General features: G+C 42.5%; 1 protein-coding gene across 1 annotated transcript in view; it reads right to left on the bottom strand.

Annotated features, from left to right (window-relative positions):
* LOC309589910 (vasoactive intestinal polypeptide receptor) overlaps positions 1–21,848 on the bottom strand; it is a gene marked incomplete at its 5' end in the record, with an annotated part of 114,077 nt that overhangs the window by 42,092 nt on the left and 50,137 nt on the right. Inside the window, one exon of the mRNA XM_082310624.1 lies at positions 14,245–14,352. Within this exon, the coding sequence (XP_082166750.1) occupies positions 14,245–14,352 (108 nt within the window). The remainder of the gene's footprint in view (positions 1–14,244; positions 14,353–21,848) is intronic.

The raw sequence follows: 21,848 nt of genomic DNA, 5'->3' as shown, positions 1-21,848 counted from the left end.
CGTACAGACTAGGGAACGAGAGGCTGGAGAGCAGCCCCGCGGAGAGGGATCTGGGGGTTCTGGTCGATGGCAAGTTGAACATGAGCCAACAGTGAGCCCTGGCAGCCAGGAGGGCCAACCGTGTCCTGGGGTGCATCAAGCACTGTATTGCCAGCCGGTCAAGGGAGGAGATTGTCCTGCTCTACTCTGCACTGGTGCGGCCTCATCTTGAGCACTGTGTGCAGTTTTGGGCGCCACAGTACACAAAGGATACAAAGCTACTGGAGAGTGTCCAGAGGAGAGCCACAAAGATGGTGAAGGGTTTAAAGGGGAAGCCGTATGAGGAGCGGCTGAAGTCACTCGGTCTGTTCAGCCTGGAGAGGAGGAGACTGAGGGGAGACCTCAACACGGTCTACAGCTCCCTCACAAGGGGAAGAGGAGGGGCAGGTGTTGATCTCTTCTCCCTGACGACCAATGATAGAACCGAAGGGAACGGCAGGAAGCTATGCCAGGGGAGGTTTAGGTTGGACATTAGGAAAAGGTTCTTCACCCAGAGGGGGGTGGAGCACTGGAACAGGCTCCCCCAGGAAGCAGTCACAGCGCCAAGCCTGACAATAGTTAAGAAGCATTTGGACAATGCCCTCAGACATAGGGTGTGAATTTTGGGGTTGTCCTATGCAGGGACAGGAGTTGGACGCGATGATCCTTATGGGTCCCTTCCAACTCAGGACATTCTATGATTCTGTGATTCTGGACTTGGAAATGGTATCTCCAGCTCTTGAAAGGTCACAAGGTTTCCAAAACTTTCCCATTTCCTATCAGACTGAATCTAAATCTTTTTAAGCTGTATTCCTGGAGAATTAATGAGAAAGGAGACCAGCGGAGGAGATTCACTGAGAGCTGGAAAGCATCCTACTGCCAGTAGGTTTGTGCTCCAGGCTCTCCTTTCTGTTGTAGAAAAAGGAGGTTCAAGTCTCTGGTGGGAACAGTGTCCTCTCGGTAGGGTGGTATTGGTTAACAGCTTTTTCCCCATCCCAGTCATGAAATAATCTGTTTTTTGTGGGGTTTGCATTTCATTTTGATCAGAAATGTTACAACTGTCAAAGCATTACATCTACTTCTAAAAGCCACATCCATTTTGATGAGGTTTTCCATTAAAAAAAAAAAGTTTCATTTGAAAAAGCCACAACTAACTTTTATCTACAATAACACTAACCTCATAACATGTCTTACCAGAACTCAGCTTCCTGCTGTCACAGATTCACAGAATGGTTGAGGTTGGAAGGGACCTCTGGAGGTTCTCTGATCCACCCCCCCGCTCAAGCAGAAACACCTAGAGCTGGTTGCTCAGAAGCATGTCCAGATGGCTTTTGGAAATCCTTGGAAACCTCCAAGGATGGAGACTCCACAACCTCTCTGGGCAACCTGCTCCAGTACTTGGTCACCCTTGCAGTAAGAAAGTGTTTCTTTATGTTCAGATGGAGCCTCCTGTGTTTCAGTTTGGCCATGGTTAGAAAATGCAAAGGCAATTAGAAAGTGCAAGAGGGCCTCACTACTTCAGAAGTGCACTTGTGAATGGGAGCCTTGCATGTAAGAGAAGTCCTCTTCTGGGTGCTGTCACAAGCACAGGATAAAATCTCTAGTTCCCATTTCAGGGGTGTGCAGTCACTGCAGAAGCACCAGGCATATGCTCCCATGAGGCTGGGATGCTGTTTATGAGATGCTGCTACTGATGCTGCAGTGATATACTGCTCTCCATCTCATCCACAGTGACTCTGCATGTGGCAAAGAGGAGGTAAGGCAACTAGGCTAAACTGTTTTCATTGTAGTGTAAATTAAGTGAAATCTCTCCATGGCTGCCAAAGGTGTAAATCATGCATGTTGGGAGCTACCCTGGCTCGGCAGATGCACAATAATTGCTAAGATGCAATAACTCGATTGTGTATCTGAGTCCTGAGCAAAGCACCACAGGGAGACAATTAGAAGGATCTCAGCACCCCGGCTCTTTCATTGCTGTCTTCTCTCTTTGCAGATATCAGGATAAAGGAGTTTAAAGATGAGGATTTAAAGGGAACAAGATGATGACCTTTTCATAAGGCTCCCTGCCAGGTAGGAGGGGATGAATGTACAGAAGAAGCAAAATAACAGTGCAGAAATGAAAGGGGAAAAAAAAAAGTTAGTTCTCTAGACCTGACAAATATAATGTGCAGAGGTAATCCTTATACAAGTTAAAGGAACTATAGCTCCTGCCGGAGAACCAGGATGGGAAACTAAACAGTCCGTTTTCCAAAAGTATGCTGTGATGTAAAAGCCACTGCTTACAGAAGGGAATTACAAGTGCAAATATGAGGCTAGACCTTCGGCTCATTTGTATCAGTGTTTATGACAGTCATAAAACACTATTGAAAGGCAAGGGGTGAAGCTGCAGGCCTGAATAACCAGTTTTTGGTAAGTTTTACTGCAACAGTGCCTTAAAGGCTCACGGATAGCATGACAGACCATAACTGTTTAATCAAATCCCTACATTTCTTGGTCCAGCCCAAGATATGAGCTCTGCCTCTTTGCAGATGTATTGACCACAGAAGTGCAAACGTGTTAGTGGCTTCAGGTCAAGCCCCAGCAAGATCAGCAGGGTCTCTGCCAAGATCAACACCAGCTGGTCTGCAGCACGCTAAACCCTACCCAACTGCAAAGTTAAGCAGATAGGATGGGCCACCCAAGTCAATGTAAACTGCTATATATATATGTATGTATGCTAAAGCACGACTCTTCTTCGTGTGCTACGTCTGTCTGTATTCCTTGAAAACCTGCTTGCACTGTGCCACAGCAATTAATGAACAGGTACATGAAGCACGAGGAGAGATTGCACTTCCTCTGTATGCTTTTGCGTCTTTCTAGTATCGTGTCTGCTGTAGGACAGGACTTCGCCATCTGGCCCAGCAGCTGCTCCTGGTTTAAGCAAATGCTTCTTTAGAGTTCACAAAGCCCTCTCTAATTTCCTAAGCTGCACAGTTTGATGGCATGCCTATTATGAAGATGGAATTGATGGTTGTAAGCAATTAGCCGAATGCTCCTATCTTTCCTTCTGATTAGCTCGTGTAGTTGTATAAAATCTGGTACGTGGCTCACACCTATCCTAAGCAGCTTTTTCTTGCTTGCAGGGTGATTCAGAAACTGTCTGCTCTGGGTAGCAAAGACAGAGGGAAGGAAATCCCTCTGAAGGAAAACAAGCAGGACTGGCTAAATCCTGAGACAAGTTTTGGTTAAAAATCCTCGCGTTTCTTTCTAGCATTAAAAAACCCCAGTAAAATAAAAAAAACCAACACCTGAAAACCCATGACGGAAATGTCCAAGTATTCCTGGGTTTACTTCAGTTTTTGGATACTCAGATTTTACTCATTGTTTTAATTCAGTTTCTTCTGAGGATAAAGGCATTCTCCTCTCCTACACCACTCTTACAATTTTTAGTTGGATCTACAAAGAACAATGAATTGACATTACTGATACTGATCAGGAGACAAGAAGGATTTTTTTTTTTTCTCTTTACCCCCTGCTTTTTTTTTTTCCCCAATTGGGTGAAGAGCTGTTGAAGCCTCCTAGGAAGCAGGACAAGTTAAGCAGCTAAATTACTTTATGGCTTTGCATCTTGCATGTCCTGGTGATGGTGGAAATATCTTCTCAGCTCCCTCAAATGGAAGTTGCATACGAGCTAGTGTTCCACACACCTAACCACTGAATTTATCTTATTCCTATATTCTGATTTTTTCTTACCTCTTTCTAATAATTCTGATAGCTCTTTATACTTTTGGCTTTCACTTGTACCATCCAGGTCTATCAGCCCTACCATTTCTTTATATGTTGTGTGAAAACATACCTCCCTATGCTTATTTTAGACCTGCTGATGGACAATTTCATTTAGTACTCCTTCTCTCATACACCATGAAACAATCATTCCCCACCTACTTTCCCCGCAACATTCACGACTGCATTCACCTCTGACTTACACCTTTTCAATCCACATTTTCCTAGATGGAAGAGCATTAACCTAGCTAGTCTGCCTGTCCATACCTTTATTCATACATTATTCCAATGATGGTGGCCCTATTCTCCTTTGAACGTGAACCTCCCACTATCACCTGATGGACCTGCTCAGCTGCACCTTCCATGAGGTCTTCTGGCCTTGATCTTGGTCCCTCTGCTGCCCACACAAACAGCCCAGAAGGCTGACCCCAAGTCTTCTTCCTCTGCCTCCAGGATCCTCATAGCCCTATACAAAGGGTCTAACTCTGCTCTGCAGTGAATATTTATTTTCATCACTGGGCCTTGGGAAAAATGGAGAGCAAAAGCACTGCACACACAATTTATTAATTGGGATAGACTTTCTGGAACAGGAACAAACATATGCAAAACTTCTAAGTCAATTTCCTGATTTATAAATGTATTTGGGAATGATGTGGAAGAGATATGAATCAAAATGACTTTGCAGATTGGGTTATACCAACCAGTAAAGGGCCTGGTAGAGGAATGACATGATTTATTCATGACATATTGGAAGAGAAGTGAGGAGTTAGTGGAACATAGATAAAAACAGAACATTTTCTTTATAAAAGGTGTTTGATATAGGCAGGAGTTAAACACTGAACAGGTGAACTGAATAAATGCAGAGAGATAACTGTATTCCAAGCAATTTGTTTCCTATGTCTAGCTCTTCAGGTTTTTCTCTTTCTTAATTTCTTTTTGCCTCTCATCTGTTTCAAATACACACTTCAGACTCAGAAACATGTCTGACAGTTTTTGTCATAGGTGAGGTTTTAACTCTTTGATCTTAGAGGAAGAAAACCTCTTATTGGCTTTTAATGGGAGCCTGAATTCATACAAGGAGATATAAGGTCAGTCATTGCTACGGGGTGTTTGCTTTTGTGTCCCTCTTGCTTCTCTTGCCCTTTACTGTAATAGCTTCTAGAGGAGAGGGGAAGGTCTGCTCTGAGTAGCGATCTGTCCTGCTTCTCTGTCATCATATTCCATGGTCAGAAATCGATTTTTTCAAGCAGAAGCTATTAAAGCAATAGCGGTTCTTATAATTTACTGTTCTTGAGACGTGGCTGAGCCCACTGGAACATCTCTAGTTCCATTTTTATTATTGATCTGTCCTACTGTTACTGGGTAACACCTGAGACTTTCACACAGCTATAGCTTGCACTTAACTGGATGCTGAAGTGGTTAGATCTGAGAGAAACTAGTGGGGTAAGACATGACAAAATATTTTCCAAACCTGCTTTATCTGCCTCAGTCATGATCTCACAAGATCATTCTTTCAGTACAATTTCTGCTTAGTATTTCATGCTATTTCATCATTTTATGCCATAGTACAAACTGTGGCATGGTATCAGCACGTCACACGACAGGCACAGCCTTCAGTTTCTTTATTTGTTCTTTTTCACATCACTTGGTCTGCAGTTATTACTGCCACATCTCCGGTGCCCTGAAGCTTACTGCACTCTGGATTTTGGGAAATCCTCCATTTTCCCTTATCTTCCTTTCCCCTTCCCGCACATTGTATTTCTAAGTGTGAAGATCTCAATCCTTAATAAATACAGATAATTCCTCCCTTCTTGGCATCACACGTTCCCCTTAATTAGGCACCTTTTGTAAACTCTGTTTGTTTTCTCACACTAAAAGCAGAGCTGTCAAACTCTAGGACAAATTTCTCACTAGATATTTTGATATTGCAATCATAGTATACCAGGAAATATTTACAGGAAAAAGATGTGTGTTTCTGGATAAGGGGAGGTATAGCAACTCCACAAGCCATGCGTTGGCAGTGGGCTTTCAACTTAGGGACCTCAACACAGTGTGCACTGGTATCACTGGACATACATGACTTGGGGTGCTCTGTAGGATGGTGGAGAGGTTCAGCTACTGCTCACAAAATGTTCTAAGCACCAATCCTTCAGAGAAGTGGGGCACATCCATTGCGACACCTCAGCTGCAAACAAATCTCAAAGGTCTAAAGCAAAACCAAGCTTTAAATAAGCTGTATATCTGGAAAGCCACCAGTTTCTTTATTTATACCCATGCACATTGCTGGAGCTATCTAACACAAAAGGTGCACTCTTACATGCGAATGTAAAATCAACACTGATCTGTGGAAATGGGGTCATCCAGCACTGTTTTCTGCCTTGGACCTTCTGTTGTCCATGACAAATTAGAAAAATGAACATCAAACAGGGCTGGAGGCTGCCCTGATGGGCACAGGGAGCAGGAGCATTGGCTGACTTGTCCCCTTCTCTGTGACTTCAAGGTGGGCTGTGCAAATAATTGGCACAATTCCACGTAAATGAGGAGGCTCCCTGACAATTGGGCCTTTGTGGTACAAAGGCACATTTGGACTGAGCACCTGAACAGGTCGAGGGCCCTCAGTGAACAAACCTCCATAACAGATGCACTCAACTGCTTGTTTCCTTTTAAATGAGCATTGTAGTAAATAAATAGCGGGTCTGGTTCATTTTTGGGTTCTCAATGGTAGTGATAATGTCTTCTGCTTCTCTGCTGCCATCTGCTCATCCCTCTCCTCATTTATTCTGTTTTCATTCCAGTTTCAAAAGCAATATAAAATAAAGGAGAAAGCAAATTGAGGAAAAGAATGCTGGTTCAAGAGAGAGAAATTAAGATTTTTACAAGTAAATGAGAATAATTTTTGGAGGGGAGAAAATAAATGCGATTCTGCATTTTGGTTGTTTTCATCTACTCCTGATGGATGTCTTTTGCATGAGCAAAAGGTTGGGATTCATCTCACCTAACTTCTGCCATGGAAATGTAGGGAGTCTAGTCTAAAGTAGGCTATCAGGTTCCTTGTAGAGGCCATATCAGGCATCCAAAGGTCATCTTAACCCTTCCTAAGAAATGTCATGGGATAACCCATGTCCTGAAAGTGCTGGAGGGAGAAATTAGACAAGGAGTTTAGATTAGATGCTTAATGTTAGGTGCCCACGGTTCAGTGGAAGGCATCTCATCCATCTGTTTAGCTAACCAAAAAGAAAGGCAGCACAATACTGGCTCCCTGGATTCCCTATCCACATCCTACTTAGAAATTTCATTTGACTATCCCAGGACACAGCTATACTCTGCTCCTTGACTCACTCTGAGACAACAGGGACTCAAATGTGTTTGGAGGGCTCCACGTGAGGACCCTGGAAGCCACTTGCTTCAATATCTGCAGGGGCTCATTCTCATGGTATTTCATGGGGAGCTCTTCTCTTTGCTCTGTGCAGTTGTGTAGAGTTGTGTGTGTGTGTGCCAGAACTGGAAAGGGTGGGGAGCGGTGATAGCTGGGTATTGCTTCAGTCGGAACCATTAGGACCTGGATATTAACAGTAAATGACATACATCCAATGAATTTGACTTTATCGCTTCTGTCCCAATGAAGTCAGATAATGTTACAAAGGATTAGTCAATGCCTTTCAAAGTGAAGGTATGGAGAGAGGGTGTAATTTCCAAATCTCTCTACAGATGAATCAGGAAAAAAAATGAGATGACAGAATTAGACCTTTGCTGTCCATCATACTGAATTTGCCAAAAGGCCATCAGTCAGAGGCCAGGAATGATACGAGCCATGTTTTGTGTGTAAATGCCCACAACAGCTGAGATGTACATAGGATCAAACGGTAGTTAAAATAACTTTGGGCACAATATCAAAAAAGAGAATGACAAAAGACAACAAAAAAGCTCTTGATTTATATTTGTTGAATTAAAATGTACCACAGAGAAAAAGATACCCTTTAAATTCAAATGAAAAAGCTATCTGACAGAAGAGTATGAATGTGCAAGTTTAAAATGATAGAAGACATAAAAAAAAGACAATCTTCACGATGGATGATGATTTAAAACATTCACAATAACATAAGAAGATCCATGATTTCTCAGGTAAGTCTTGGGGCTCTGCTTATGCAGAAAAGGGCTTGTTTACTGACTTTAGGTCAGATTCTGAATGCTAATGCTGGTATAAACTCGAGTTACTCCAGGTTTAAAAGATTGTAAACCCAGAGAAGAATTCGTCTCCAAGTTCTTTAGATATAAGACAATATTTGCACACAACTTGCAATGATATTAAACACAAAAGTGATTTAGATATATCTGAAAATTTTATCTATGTGTCTGTGGATGAGCAGATTTGGTCCACCTATAGCTGAGATCTTGAGCATCTGTTCTGAATTACTCCATAGACTTCCCTCCATGAACACTGCAGAAATCATAGGCTGATTCAAACCACAGAGAAACACCTCCAGGACATATGGGATGTGCCTCTCTGTTTATTGCAGGAGAAAACCCATATATCTGGCTAGATTTAATGTTGAGCTTTCATACAGCTAACATTAGATGATACTGACCCTGATTACCTGCACCATGTAGACAGAAAGGAGCAAGGCTGAAATCGGTAGAAAACCCATCTTGATTAACATATGATCTTGTTCAAATTCAGTTTATAAATCCCTTGACCGGATTGAATCATCTTTCTCATGCAGCCTAAACCTTTTAGATCCCAATCACCATGTAGAAGAAGAAAAGCTCGCTGTTTTGATGAATCAATGCTGACAAATATCCCTGTCATTTCAAAATTCCTGTTTAAGAGAAAAGATTGCAAACCTAAACACTTAGTATCGCTCTGCACAAATACGTACCTTAGAGGTGACACACAATACAACTGCCAAATTTTGTAGCTGGTGTTAGCCACAGGAGTCTGGTTACATGACTCTTATCCCATCCTAGTTCTTGCTGGAAGAACTGCATGAAACCTTCTGAATGAGCACCATGGAAATCAGTCTGACAAACTCTGAGTGCACCTAAAAGCTGTCAACAATAAGCACAGACAGCTTCATGCTCGTTCTAAGACTCCAGGTAGCCAGTAAAAGCATTGCTTCCATGGAGATCCAAAGCCAGATATGACTTGGAGGATTTGCTTCTCAGCATGTAGGATTTGGGACCACTAGACAGGACAAAGAGCAGCAGCCTGAAGCCAGGAAATGTCCTGAGCCAGACAGACAGCATTCTTAGCAATGACATTCAAAGGAGGGGAGATAAATTTGCTGAGACAACTCAAGATTCACCTGAGACCAATACTTACAGCCTTGGCTTACCTTTATAGCTCATAATGCACAAATTATATATGAATATTCAGCGAACAGGTGCAGAACTGAGCCCCTCACCCTCCTGGCAGTCAGTGAGCGACATGGTCTGGCCTCTTTCCCTCTCTGTATCTTTGGCTCACTGCCGATGAAATGCTGTGGGTCCATCAGAAGAACACATAGAAGCAGCCCTGGAGATGTCCTGGATCCTTAACATCATCTAATCACGTTAAAAGCTCATCAAAGCTATCTCCAAAGTTAGTCTTTACAGTTTATTTCTCTTTTACAGTTTCTACTGTGACTCTATTCATGGCAGTTTGCATATGCTGCTCTTTTGGGATTTTGGCTTAAACTGCTCTTTCCCTTCCTTGATTTCACTCTTGCAGTGGGACCTCTCACCTTTTGTTTTACCAAACTAAGCAAGAGTCACTAAGCCACATTCTTCCAGTCTCTTCTAGTATGATGGGCTTTTTATTTACCAGAATATCCATCTTCCGCAGCTTCAGTTTATCTTTGTCATTTACGTGCAACAAGGGGAGACTAAAAAGCAGTGGCAACGTTTTTGTAAACCACTGCAGGATGAGGCAAGTCATCTCCTACGCTCTTGTACTCTGGAGGAACAAGAGTAGCCTTGGAGAAGCCACCGTACTCCAGTGGCTCACAGTTAATCTCAGGAGCCTTCCAAGTATTAACCCTGTCCCAAGGATCTGGCTGGTACAAGGTATGATTGAGGAATGATGATGTCCACTATTCAAGAGGACATGTGGAAATTTAATAAACACTTCAGGTGGTTGATCAAAGTTGTATTTTCATAATCTGTGATCTATGATATATTGGGCAAATTTCCTTCATCAGTTTCCTGACTGCTTCCTTGCATTATCTCTTTTTCTTTATCGGTGCATGAATGTCACAATAGTTCTCTGAGAATTTCTGTTGTCTTCTTGTGATATGGTTTTAGAATTTCAACCCGTTAGAGTAGGTTATGTCTAAATGCAATAGGAGCATGGCAGGGCATGAACCAGTACTGGATGGCAATGCCAGCTAGACTCTCTGATGGCCTCCTACCCACACAAAAATGCACTGATGACAACACTTGTTCCAGACAGCACTGTCACAGTTTGGCTACACCTGTGAAGCTGTGCACTCTCCACTAGTCCAGCAAAAGTATAAATTCATGGTGTGGGATCCATCAATGTCGACAAGTTCTATTTTCTTGTATCACTCATGACCAGTATTTGGCAGTAGATTTCTAGCACCAGGGAAGAGTTGGTGTCTGGCGCAAAAATGATGAAGATGAACAAAACAAGTAAGGGGATGAAGACATTATGTATTGGAGAATGGGGGGAAATCAGGAACTTGTGGAGCATGGGAGGGAAGAAACGGCTGAAGTTGAAGTGATATGTGATAACAGCGCCGGTATTGTTTCAATGCACTCGACAACTCAAAAATTGAAGGATTTTGAGTTGAACTACACAAATGCACACACATGTTGGTGTGCTTAGCTCCACACAGGGAAGCTGCCATGCCTGGGTGATCTAGAAGTGGCACTACCCGCCTGCAGAGAGGCAGGATCTGGACAGCTCTGTTCTAGATGGCTTGACAATAGGAATATACCAGAATTAATGATGAATTGCAGTCCTTGCGGTCAGTAGGCCCACTAAGCACAAGGAAAGGAAGTGGAGGAGGAAAGAGAAGTAAAACGCATTCATGAGGGAGGGGAAAGGAGAGCAGAAGTAAATTTAGAGCACCAGAGTCAATCCTGAAACCCAGAAGAATCTCACCCTCATTGAGTGGGATTCCGGAGCTTGCTTATTCCCATCCTCGCCCCCTTAAGTCAATTAATCTCATAGTTGAAACTTAAAAGCTGTCAGTGCTAATTTTTACTCTTTAACTCATGCGTGATGGACAATTTGCTTTTGGAGAAACTGCGGGAAACAAATCCCTATTGCAGATGTCATTTTCTATGTATTGAAAGAAAGCTGGAACGCTCTGGTCAAGGGATAGCGAGTAATGCACTTTAATAATGAAAGGTGCCAAAAATATTTTCATCCATCTCCTTCACATGCTACTGACGAATGTCATGGAATAATGAAAATCTTCTGGATTTGTGAATGGCATAAAAATTTAATGTCAGATGACATCAAGACTATGCTAGGCATTTTAAGGTTTCTAAATGCCACGAGATATTTTATCCTTTATTTACCATGAGATAGGATATTAGTCATTTGAAGAGCATATTCTCTATTAGGCAGGAAAACCACATTAACTCTTTATTTCCCAGTATTTCACCCTTTTCCTGCTATAAATACAAAAAAGATTTTCTCTTGCTCACAACTTCAGTATAAGCTTTCATGTTCCCACGAAGGGATCAAAGAGTAACACATAAACATTAACCAGATGATTGATTTCTTTGAAAGCTGTTCAATCATACTCACTACTACAAAGGAAGAACTGCTTCACAAACTTTAATGGCATTAATTTTGCAACAAATCCTATAAAACAAGAGGCAATCTTACCCTCCCTTTATTTAAGATTATGTGTGCTTTCCACATTTGTATATGATCGTACAAAGTGCATAGCTCAGAGAAAATCAAAGCTGTTGTTTTTGCTTTGGAAATGGCATTAGTTTCTTTGTTTACAGAAGGAAATGCTAGCAAAGGTGGGATTCACCTGTATTGTAAGACATTCACGTCTACCAGAGCCACTCTACAATCATTTGATTGTACATGGAGAGAAACACATGGTTTATCGATGTTATTCAACTCATCTTGAAGTCTAAAAATTGGCTAAACTGCACATTTAAAGAGCCTGTTTCTCACCACTGACTGTAAAACAAGCTCAGAGGTAGGTTTACATATGGAAAACTCTAAAATCGGTTGATATGGATGCCATTCCAGGTTAGAAATGAGTTCCCTAAATGCAGGTATCTTAGCGCCAGCTGAGGCAGCCTCATGGGTTTCTTAGAACCCCCAGAGTATCTCAAATGGCACCAGATGCTTACGTTGAGGAAACTGAATGGAGCCCTCAGTGTCTATAGCGTAGGTGTCTACCTGTAAGCTTAGTGTCTGCACTTCTACTACCCTCAACAGAAAATTTATCAATACAGCAAATGGCATCTAAAGAGCTGTTCAGGTTCCTACCTACAGCTGCCTGTTGACTGCACTGAGTAGATTACTGCTGATGTTAATGGGATCCTAGACACCTATCTCGTACAGACACATCTGCATTAGAAACAGCAGAAATCAGGAGTGCTGAATCTGCTTTCTCCAACAAAGGAAGTCACTCTGTGCTTTACCACACTAAATGAGGAGAAATACGTTTTTTCATGATGCTGCTCATCTGGTCCGTTTAAGTGGCTAATCTATGATGAGCTGAATCATGCCCTAGCCACCACTGCCCAAACCAGGCAGCCCCCTCCAGTGACTGGAAACCCCGGATGACAGTCAGATGCAGAAAACTACATTTAACCAGAGGAAACTCATCCAAAGCAATGTGAAAGCCCCCCAGAAGGCTGCTGACATTGCCAGCTGCAAGGCCAGATGACATTTGTTGAGCTCACTGCTGACAGAACCGGACAAATGCCAGCAGCCACGCTACAACATGGGTATGCAGGGAAGGGTCATGGGTTGGCTTGTGTTTGAGGCTTTTTCTTGGCCTGGCACATTGAGGTAAGTGCACAGAGAGCCCAAGTGATGCCCTGACCGCTCTCAGTGAAGTCTGGACTTCTACCAGAATAGGAACCATTTGCTTGCCTAAGCATAGGTTTTTTGAGATATCCTTAACTACTTGAGACATCCAATGACACGTGAACTATGGGAGAACTGCACCTTTCTGCAGGGGAAGCTGAAGACCAGCTGAGATGTCCTAGGACATTCCAGAGACCAGTAGATGCCCCTGAAAGGGTAAGTTTACTGAGTCCCATAAGCCTATCCTAGTGCACAATTAAAGGAATCCCACTTTCATTAGCTTAAGTTCAACACAGCCACAATGACAGAGAGAGAGAGATGATCACATATATATACACAATATTAAATATATATTATACTTTCCTCATTGCTCTGCTCTGGTGGGATGAAGTATTAGAAAAACTTCTTAGAGAGTTTTTTTTCTTGCTGTTTAACTAACTCTGCCGGGTCTCTAAAATCCAGTGAGCAAATGCTGTGCTCAGGAGAGGAGAAGGCACAAAGCAGCAACAGCAGGCAATTATTCCACATGGCTGGACCAATGCGCAGGGGTCTTGTCCTGCAAGATGTGATATTGCAGCAGCTTCTGCCCCCTTTCCCTGGGTGTTGATGCAGCAGTGGTGAACTATGGGTCTGCAAAGACTTTTGGTGTGGCCTTGGGCAAGTCATGTAATCAGTGTGTGCTGGTTAATCAGTGCAGTGCCCTGGCCTGTTAAACAGGGATGATATTGTATCCTTACTCCCATTCATAATCTATCGTGTCTGTTTGGACTGCAAGGCTGTAACAGTGGCGACTTACCAGCTCGGTGCATAATCTCCAGTGCAAAAGAGCTTAATTCTCTGTGGAGGCCTGCGGGGCTACTATAATAAAAATAGTAAATAATGACTATAAACTACCAGGGGATAAAGAGTCCTGTTGCTGCACGGCCCTTGAGACCTGAGTTTTAAATTAAAGCTTCCCAGAACACCCTGAACAGGGAGTTAAGCTACGTTCTCCATTAACCTTCCCTGCCCATTATTTGTCAGGTTAATTTCTTGGCCTGTGGCCAAATTTGTCATTTCAGCAGAAAAATACTTTATTATGTACAGTTTCACATGTTTATTTTATGTCAGAGACTTAATTAGCCATAGTGCTAAACTGTTTCATTTTGTACAACAAACATATTATTACACAGGTTGATTCAATTTTCACTGCACAACATCCATATTATTGGATTTCGTCAGGAGCCATTTTTGCATCCCTATGATCCAGAGTAGTATGTGGTGCTGCAAGAAGGAAAGGGAGGATGCTCTAATGGTTTGAGCATTCATGTATGGCTTGGAAACCTCCTTTACCTTGTGCAAAGAGCTTGTTTCTGCCTCCTTCTACCAAGAAGCTTCCCCTGTGATATAATGTGAAAACCCACAAGCAGTGAAGCCATAAACCATTTCAGTGAAATGAGCTGTCTGGTTTTGCTTACCGAGAAAAGTGGTGAGGAATCTGAAGTACTTTGGGCACGGCCGTACCACAACTTCTCCCACTTCTGCTTCAGGCCAGCACGTGATGTTGTCCCATTGCCTTCTGCAACCTGGGGAAAAAAAGAGAAAAGCAGATGATTTAACAAGCATGTGTGGTATCTGCTGGATGAAGCAGAGGAACTGGGGCAGGGCAGAGCAGCTGTACAAGGGTGTGTGGAGCCTACCACCTCCGTGCAGGCACCTTTTGGAAGGAAAGGCACAGAAATATTTTATTTAAACACATGGCTTTCAGCTACCCCAGTCCCTGAAATTTAGCACTGGCGGTGTCTGTAATTTTCCAGAAATCAGCACAGAAAGAATAGCAGGTCAGTGCAAGAATCGGGCAAATCAGAGTTCACAGAGAACAGTGCCCTTTTTTTAGATGAAAAAGGAAAAAATGCCTAATTATCTCTCTTCCTTGCTCTTATCTCTTCCTGTTGTATTATAACACCTCGTCTGAACATGTGAGACATGCTCCCCTTCCTTCTCTGCTTCCCCCAAACTTCTCTCCCCAGCTTTTTCTTCCCCTTGAAATGAGATGACTGTGCAGGGGATGTGCTCAGCAGGAACACCGATGACAATCAAGAGATCAGGAGCCAAATCCCTTCTCAAGAAGCATTTTTTCTCCTTAGAAAGGGAAAAGGCACAAAACACTCCTGGAGGCTGAGGAGGGACAGTGCTTGCTGTCGCCAGGAGATGCTCTCTATGGAAGGGTGGTGCAAGTTAGTACACTCCTCACTATCCAAGCTAGGAATGAAGGTATAATCAATGGAAGTATAACCAAATACAGGATTTTGTTAAAATTAAACATTTCTGGAGATTTTCTGTGTAGAATAAAAACTGTCTGGGAGAAAAAAATTGCATGTCCTTCCTGCAGAGTTATAATACGTTGTTCTGATTTTGCCCTTTTATTTCTGCTTTCTCAGACATTAATGATATCACATACACGTTGCACTGTTGAATAATGTAACATTAACACTGAAGCCAAAAGGAGTTGGCAGACCTGAATTAAAAAAAAAATCAGATGTGTTTTTGCCTCAACATGTTACACATTTTAGAGTTCTTACTAGAATTTTGAAAACATTTTTTCCCCCTTTAAATTTCGAACAGACAGGCTCTTCAATTGCCTCCTGGGTTAGACAGATGGGTTGCCAACAGAACCCATTTTTTTATAGCACCTCTGCTCTCAGTTATTTGTCATGCCCCATTAGATTGCAACACTTCCCTAAATGTGACTAACGTGTTGCTGTTAAGGTCAACAGCGTAACAAGAGAAACTAGAACATGAAGGAGAAAGCTTTGAGAAAATACTTTTCACATGCAAGTGAAGGGAACTATGAAAACCACTGTCAAGCTGCATTTCTTGGTAATTATATCCCGATCTGAAATTCCTCCTTTAAATCACCTTTTACTACTTGAGCTAAGAAAAAGGCTGGTGTCATCATCAGCCTGTTCAGACTGAGGCAGAGTGCTGTCTCAGATCAATAAAGAGAGCACACAAAAATGCTTTGAAGCTGAAAAAGAACCCCCAGCTCTCTTTCAAAGTTATTTTACAGGTTTTCTCCTTCCTTCTTTCATGAGCAAACAGAACTTTTCAAATGAAGTCCTGAGGTGAGTTTATTGGAGCCTGAAAAACGGAATAACTGACGGTATCTCCTTTGTGCATGCTCTTCTGTAGCATTCATTAAAATTTAGTTTTCAGGTTTCTAATAACAGCTGCAAAGCTCAGTTTCCACAGCGTCATACTTACCTGCCACCAAACAGCCAGCAGCTCCAAAAGTATTAAGATATTAGATATTCTGCCCATGGAAAATTGATGATTTCATGACAGGATCTTTCATGTTCTACAATCTTTTCCTCCATCAACCTCAATAAATTACAGTGCACCCATTACCTCAGGACAGGTTATAATGCAAAATAAAATACAAGGTGATAGTATCAGATGGCTTTTTAAATGTCCTGAATTACACACTTGGAGTATTTTTGTGATCTGTATCTTTTTCTGTGTTAGCGTTTTTCACCACCACCTGTGATGCATGAAAAAAGCTTTTAGGTGTTCACTTTTGTAAGGAAAGCTCTCTTTGATTAAAATAAAGTGAAGACACACAAGACTGGCCTTGCAAGACACACAAAGTGGATCTTTAATAATTATTGCCTCTGTAAAGACCTTTCATATCTGCATATTAGCTCTTCCGACACCATTCTTCCTTATCGCCCCCCAAGATATGCTGACAATATTTGCACAGCTGCCTGGAATGGTCCAGGTTTTAAAGGTGGGATTCATATCCCTAAATTTATGCATCTAAAAGTCAGACACGTAAACCTAAACAAGTCAATGGAAAGCAGAGCTCCGGCTGGCAGTTCATGTCACTGTAGGATGGTTATCTAAAGTGCAGAAAATGAATCATTCTCTGGACGTGTCCTCTTCTCTCCAATGACTAGAAGAGGGCCTGCATGAGTAACTTGAGTTGAATGAATTGGAACAATACAAAGATTGATACTTGCAAGATGCTTTGCATTTGCAGTCCAACGCTTGCCGCTCGCCCTGTAGTCATCCCACTACAACATCAGGCAAAAGTTTGTCCCTGTCCATCCCAACCAGGACACGGACAACCTTTATCAAATAGCCTTCCAGGAAAAGGTTTTCTTTCTCCAAAACTGATAGACCTTGCCCTGGCAAACTGCTGGGATCAGGGGGTTGGCAGGCAATATTCAGTCATGTCAACATGACAGATCAATACCTAAGAAAACTATGTGAGGGCAGAAACAGCTGCAACGTGCCTTGGAAAAAGGAAATCCTTCTCTTCCCTGTGGCATCACTGGGCCTTCATGGATGTAATAAAGACGACAATTTGTTTTGCCTGATCAAATCATGTTTGGTGATTGCTAAGTGCTTCTCCATTAACTAATTATACATGTTGTCTTCTCCCTTGCACTCACAATCTGCAGGAAGGATGCAAAGGTATTTATCGATCCTTACCCAAAGCAGTAGGTGCAAATGAGCCATGAATACACCTACCTTTCAACTCCATTTCAATCAAAGGAACTGCTCTGCTCATTTGTTTATTACCGAAAGCCAAGGAATACGCACTGCCAAAGACTGTGCTTTGCTTTGGAAACGATCACAAGTGAGTTTGAAGAAGCAGTGTAAAAATAAGCATGACTTTTTCAAGACAGTATCATTTACCACATCCCCGAGTAATCCGGTACACTCTTTAAACTCCTGTCATTATAAATATATATGGACATATATATATAAGAGAGCCTTTTCCATTTCAGTTATTTTAACTGTAACTTCTAGACACTCAGCTTTGTCCTGCTGTTGCCTGGTAGATCATGAAGTGCTCTCTGGAGCCAAATATCTTCTTCTGGAGGGCTGCAGGGAGAAAACCTTCATGACTCTAACGAAGCTGCCTTTTAACCTTCATTCAGATAAGCAGACCAAACTGCTCATCATTGCACTGTAAGCCGTGCAATTAGTGTAATTACTAGCAGCCACCTCTCTCCCTCTTGAAGCGAGCTCCTGAAGTCTTGCTCAAGGAATGGGCTGGAGGCTGTCAGCTACACATTGAAGCTCAGATCTTTACATCCAGCAGCTGAGCCTCCCTCTTTGCAAGCCAAATGCCCCAAGTGCAAGCCAAGGGCTACATCAGCCTCAGCTGGGCTTTCAAGAGCCCTCCTCTAAGAGGTTCTGACTCAGAAGAAGCGGCTGAAGACCACTGACACAATCCTGGCTGCAGCGGGTTAGGAAACCCCACCAGAGCTGCAGAAGGTGGTAACCTTTTCCACTGTCTCTGCTAAATGTGAATCAAAGCTCAGGCCCTCATTTGCTCTCCCTTTCAAAGGTTAATAAACAGAAAACAGGTCAATTGTCATGAGGCACAGGTATACACTGGTTTGCAGAACTGGCAGACTAGAGTGCAAAAAAAACGTTTATTTGAGTCATATCTACACTTACAGCAAATATACGGTCAAACCTTATCTAGGAAGCAGCAGAGAATAATTTTACTTCATGAATAAACATGACTTCCAGAGCTCTGGCACATCTCTGAGATGTGATTATGTTTGGCTGAGGAAAGAAATGAATGCCAGTAGGCTGGTGCCAGGCACTCTCTTAACCCAGATGAACTCCCAATTCAGAAAAAAAACCCTTTCAGCACTTCTCTCATTTGCACCAAATTCTCCCTAATGACTGGGGTCGCTCCTGGTCTCTTCTGAAGAACATTCACACACAAGACTTTTGCTCTTTGAATCCCTGTTCAGAGGCAAAGATACCCACTTGATGCCTGGGGTATCTCGGGATCTCTGCATGCCTCTCACTACCCACAGGTCGATAACAGCAAGGCAAAGGCGCAGCTTGATTAAGCCACGCTGAGATATCACTGGGTACCATCGCAGGCTGGTGTGCTTTCCATTTCCACATTTTCACTCCAATTTGGTATCAGCAGGCAGTTTCCAACCTCTCTGGAGTTAGGTCTGTAAATAGCTATTGGGTGACATTTATTCTCCCACTGACAAGCTCCTGAAGAAGTGCAGCCTAGGTGCTCACCTGGGGTTTGCGCAGTTTGGGCTCATTACAATCAATTATCATTGCATCAACCTTCTTGTCCCAGTTGAGCACTAAGCTTTTGCCTGACTGAAGAAAACAGAGCCCAAAAGCTGGTCCCTGCAACAATCTACTAACCTGGTTCCAGAGAGGAATTCAGTCACAGTAAAGGCTAGGAAAACCCATCATTAGCCTTGGGTTACTACTACTGCCCCAGGCTCCAATGAGCAGAGACTTCCAGAATCAGCGATAATCTTCTATTTAAATCTTGAAAGTTGTATGTAATAATAAAAACTACCTTAGTTAGATTCTTTTTCTTCCATAAATCTTTTAAATTAAATGCAATTTGATTTTGCTTCTGAACCCATGGAAATTTTTAAAATTCACAACCTCCTGGGCCAAGGAGTCGCACAGTTTAAATGTCCACTGAAAGAAAAAATACATTCTTTTCTGAATTCCCTTTGAACCTGCTCATTGCTAGTTTCATGAGGAATTGCCTAGTTCTTTTACAAAGACAGAAATATTCATAACTTAACCACAATATCCCTTTCCCTGGGGAGAAAAGACATAAAATCCTCTTTCATATCCCTCCTCAGGCATCTCTTTTTCAAGCTGAAGTGTCCTAGCCTACTTAGTTGCTTCTAGCATGGAGCAGTTCCCTATCATTTCTCCCTTGTATCTTTTGTGTTTTTAATTTTACCCCATCCTGCCCTGCCCTGCACTTGCAGAATATTTTATTTTTCTGTGACAGATTGGGTTTGACCGGGGCTAGCTTGGCTCAAAGGTTTCACTAAATGAATTCTCCCACCCTCTCTGCAAAATTCATCCCTTTCCCTCCCGTATTCACTGCTGTGCCCTCCTCCCCCCCAGCCCCACTCACAACTCAAGCATCCTGCTGGCATCTCTCCTCCACCAGCTCCATCTCATCACCTTTTTATCAACACTGACAGTCTGCTCTGAAGCAAACCCGTCCCTCAGAGCTCCCCTTTCAACTTTCCATAGCTTTGCATTTAATTTGGATATTTTGTTGCCTGTCATGCTGCCTGCTATCACCCCAGCACTGTAGGCAGGATGTGACAGAGAAACCACTTAGCTGAAGGAAAACCACAATCCTGCCAGGGCATGCAAAATGCTGACACTAGCATTTCCTTCCTACCACTGATGTGGTCTTTGTGTTGCACTGATGCTCCTTTATTCATCCCTCAGTGAGGCATCTGCAGTCCCAATTCAGCAGAAAATGGACTTGGGCAATCACAGAAAGCAAAAAGGGTAACCCAGATTGAGGGTAAGTGAAAAGAGTTTACCTTGGACTTTGCCTCAGTATCTGTGGCAAGACAGAGATATTGATTTCATTTTTCCCATTCTGTGTACAAGCTGGAGAGTAACAAGAACATCATTACTTGGTATAAAAACTGGTTTGCACTTCTGCAGTGGCTTCCACTAGAAGCTGTCCAAGCACTGAACAGGAAATGTCAAAAGATATCTTTCTTCCTAAATGTTTGCAGAAATTTGACTCAAAGACATATGAAGGAAACCTCACCTTAAGCCCCCAGACTGAGTCATTCTAAACAGTGTGAAAGAAATCACCAGAGACTATTTCTGGAGCATCATTTTTAAGCACGAAAATCCTATGAGTTTTTGCATCATCAACATCTATTAGGAAACAAGTTAAAAAAAAAAAAAAAAGAGTTTCTAATATTTCAGCCTTTTTTTAACCAATAAACTAAATAAACACTTGACTTTTTTCATCCCTCCAGATGACTCTTTTTATAAATCGAATTTGTGAGCTGAGCCCTTCTGCCTAATTCCAGAATATGTAAACTGAAGCAAAAGATTCCAGGTCTTCCTCATTCCTCGCTCAAATCCCCCCACTCTTCCAGAAGTTGTAGAGAAATGGATTTATAGAGAACCAGACTTTGAATGTAGGTACCTGCTCTTCCTATACAGCTTTTCCCATGTTGGCACCTCCAGACAGCAATTCATAGTGAAGATGAGTAGGCTGAACCTCTAGCAATGTTTTCTCTTGACTGTTGGGGAGGCAAGAGTGACTACCCTGATAATGTAAGATCTAAAATGGGACTCGCCCAGGCTGCAGCTCCTTTGTACATCACTGTCTTGCCTACCAGAAGGACAGGCATGTTGCAAGAAGGAAAGCATTAGAGATTTTGTGGGTCTTCCTAATAAAACAGGCCAAGCAAGGACAGCACATGAGTGCAGCAGCTCTCACTGATGGTTCAAGTGCTGTGAGAGTCAGGAGACTTTTCCTCAACTTTCCAACATTTAGTCCAATCTGCATGAATTCCTTGACTTGCTTAAATGTATATAGCAACTTGAATGGTAGCGTCAAGATGAGAGCTCAGGAGACCTGGCCACTCTAATGAAAGTGCAAACCCTCCCACTGACCAACTCAGCTTGACTTTCCTATCGAAGGCAAACAGGCAAGTGACAGCCCCCCTTGGCAACGTGCTCACAGTTTACTGATCTGGAATAAGCTGTGGAGAGGTCTCCCCTATAGCAATTATGGCATGATTAAGAGGAATCTTACCCTGTTGCTACTTTAAAGGATCATCCTGTACCTTCAAGACCAAAGGATGTGCTTTGCAATGGAGGAGATTTTCAGCCAATGCTGTGTTGCTCTTCTTCATGGTAAATATTGGGCTAAGATATGACACCCCACTGAAAAAAGGAAGGGTAAAATGGAAGTTTCCTCTACAAACTGTAAGCCACAGACTGCCTGTCCTGCTACTAGAAAGATACTGCAGTCCTTACGCAAAGCTGGAGAGAGCTTCACCATGTAAAATCTTCCTGATCTGGATCTTGCTTATTGAATGTGCTGAAGTTTGTGTTGGAAATGTGCTTCTCACCCATAAATATAGAGGGGCATCTGCAGAAGCAGGAAAGGTTGTGTGGAAGCCCTGTACCTTAGCTCTGCAGGAAGGGACAAGAGGGACCAGAAAGCTTTGGTTTCACATGGAGGCATATTTAATAGTCAGAAGGCAAGGAAAAAAAAAAGCTAAATTTG

The sequence above is a fragment of the Platalea leucorodia genome, assembly GCF_965183815.1.
Source record: "Platalea leucorodia genome assembly, chromosome: 1".
Lineage (NCBI taxonomy): Eukaryota > Metazoa > Chordata > Aves > Pelecaniformes > Threskiornithidae > Platalea > Platalea leucorodia.
Note: the sequence above shows the minus strand (reverse complement) of the source record. Positions and strands in the feature narration are given on the sequence as shown.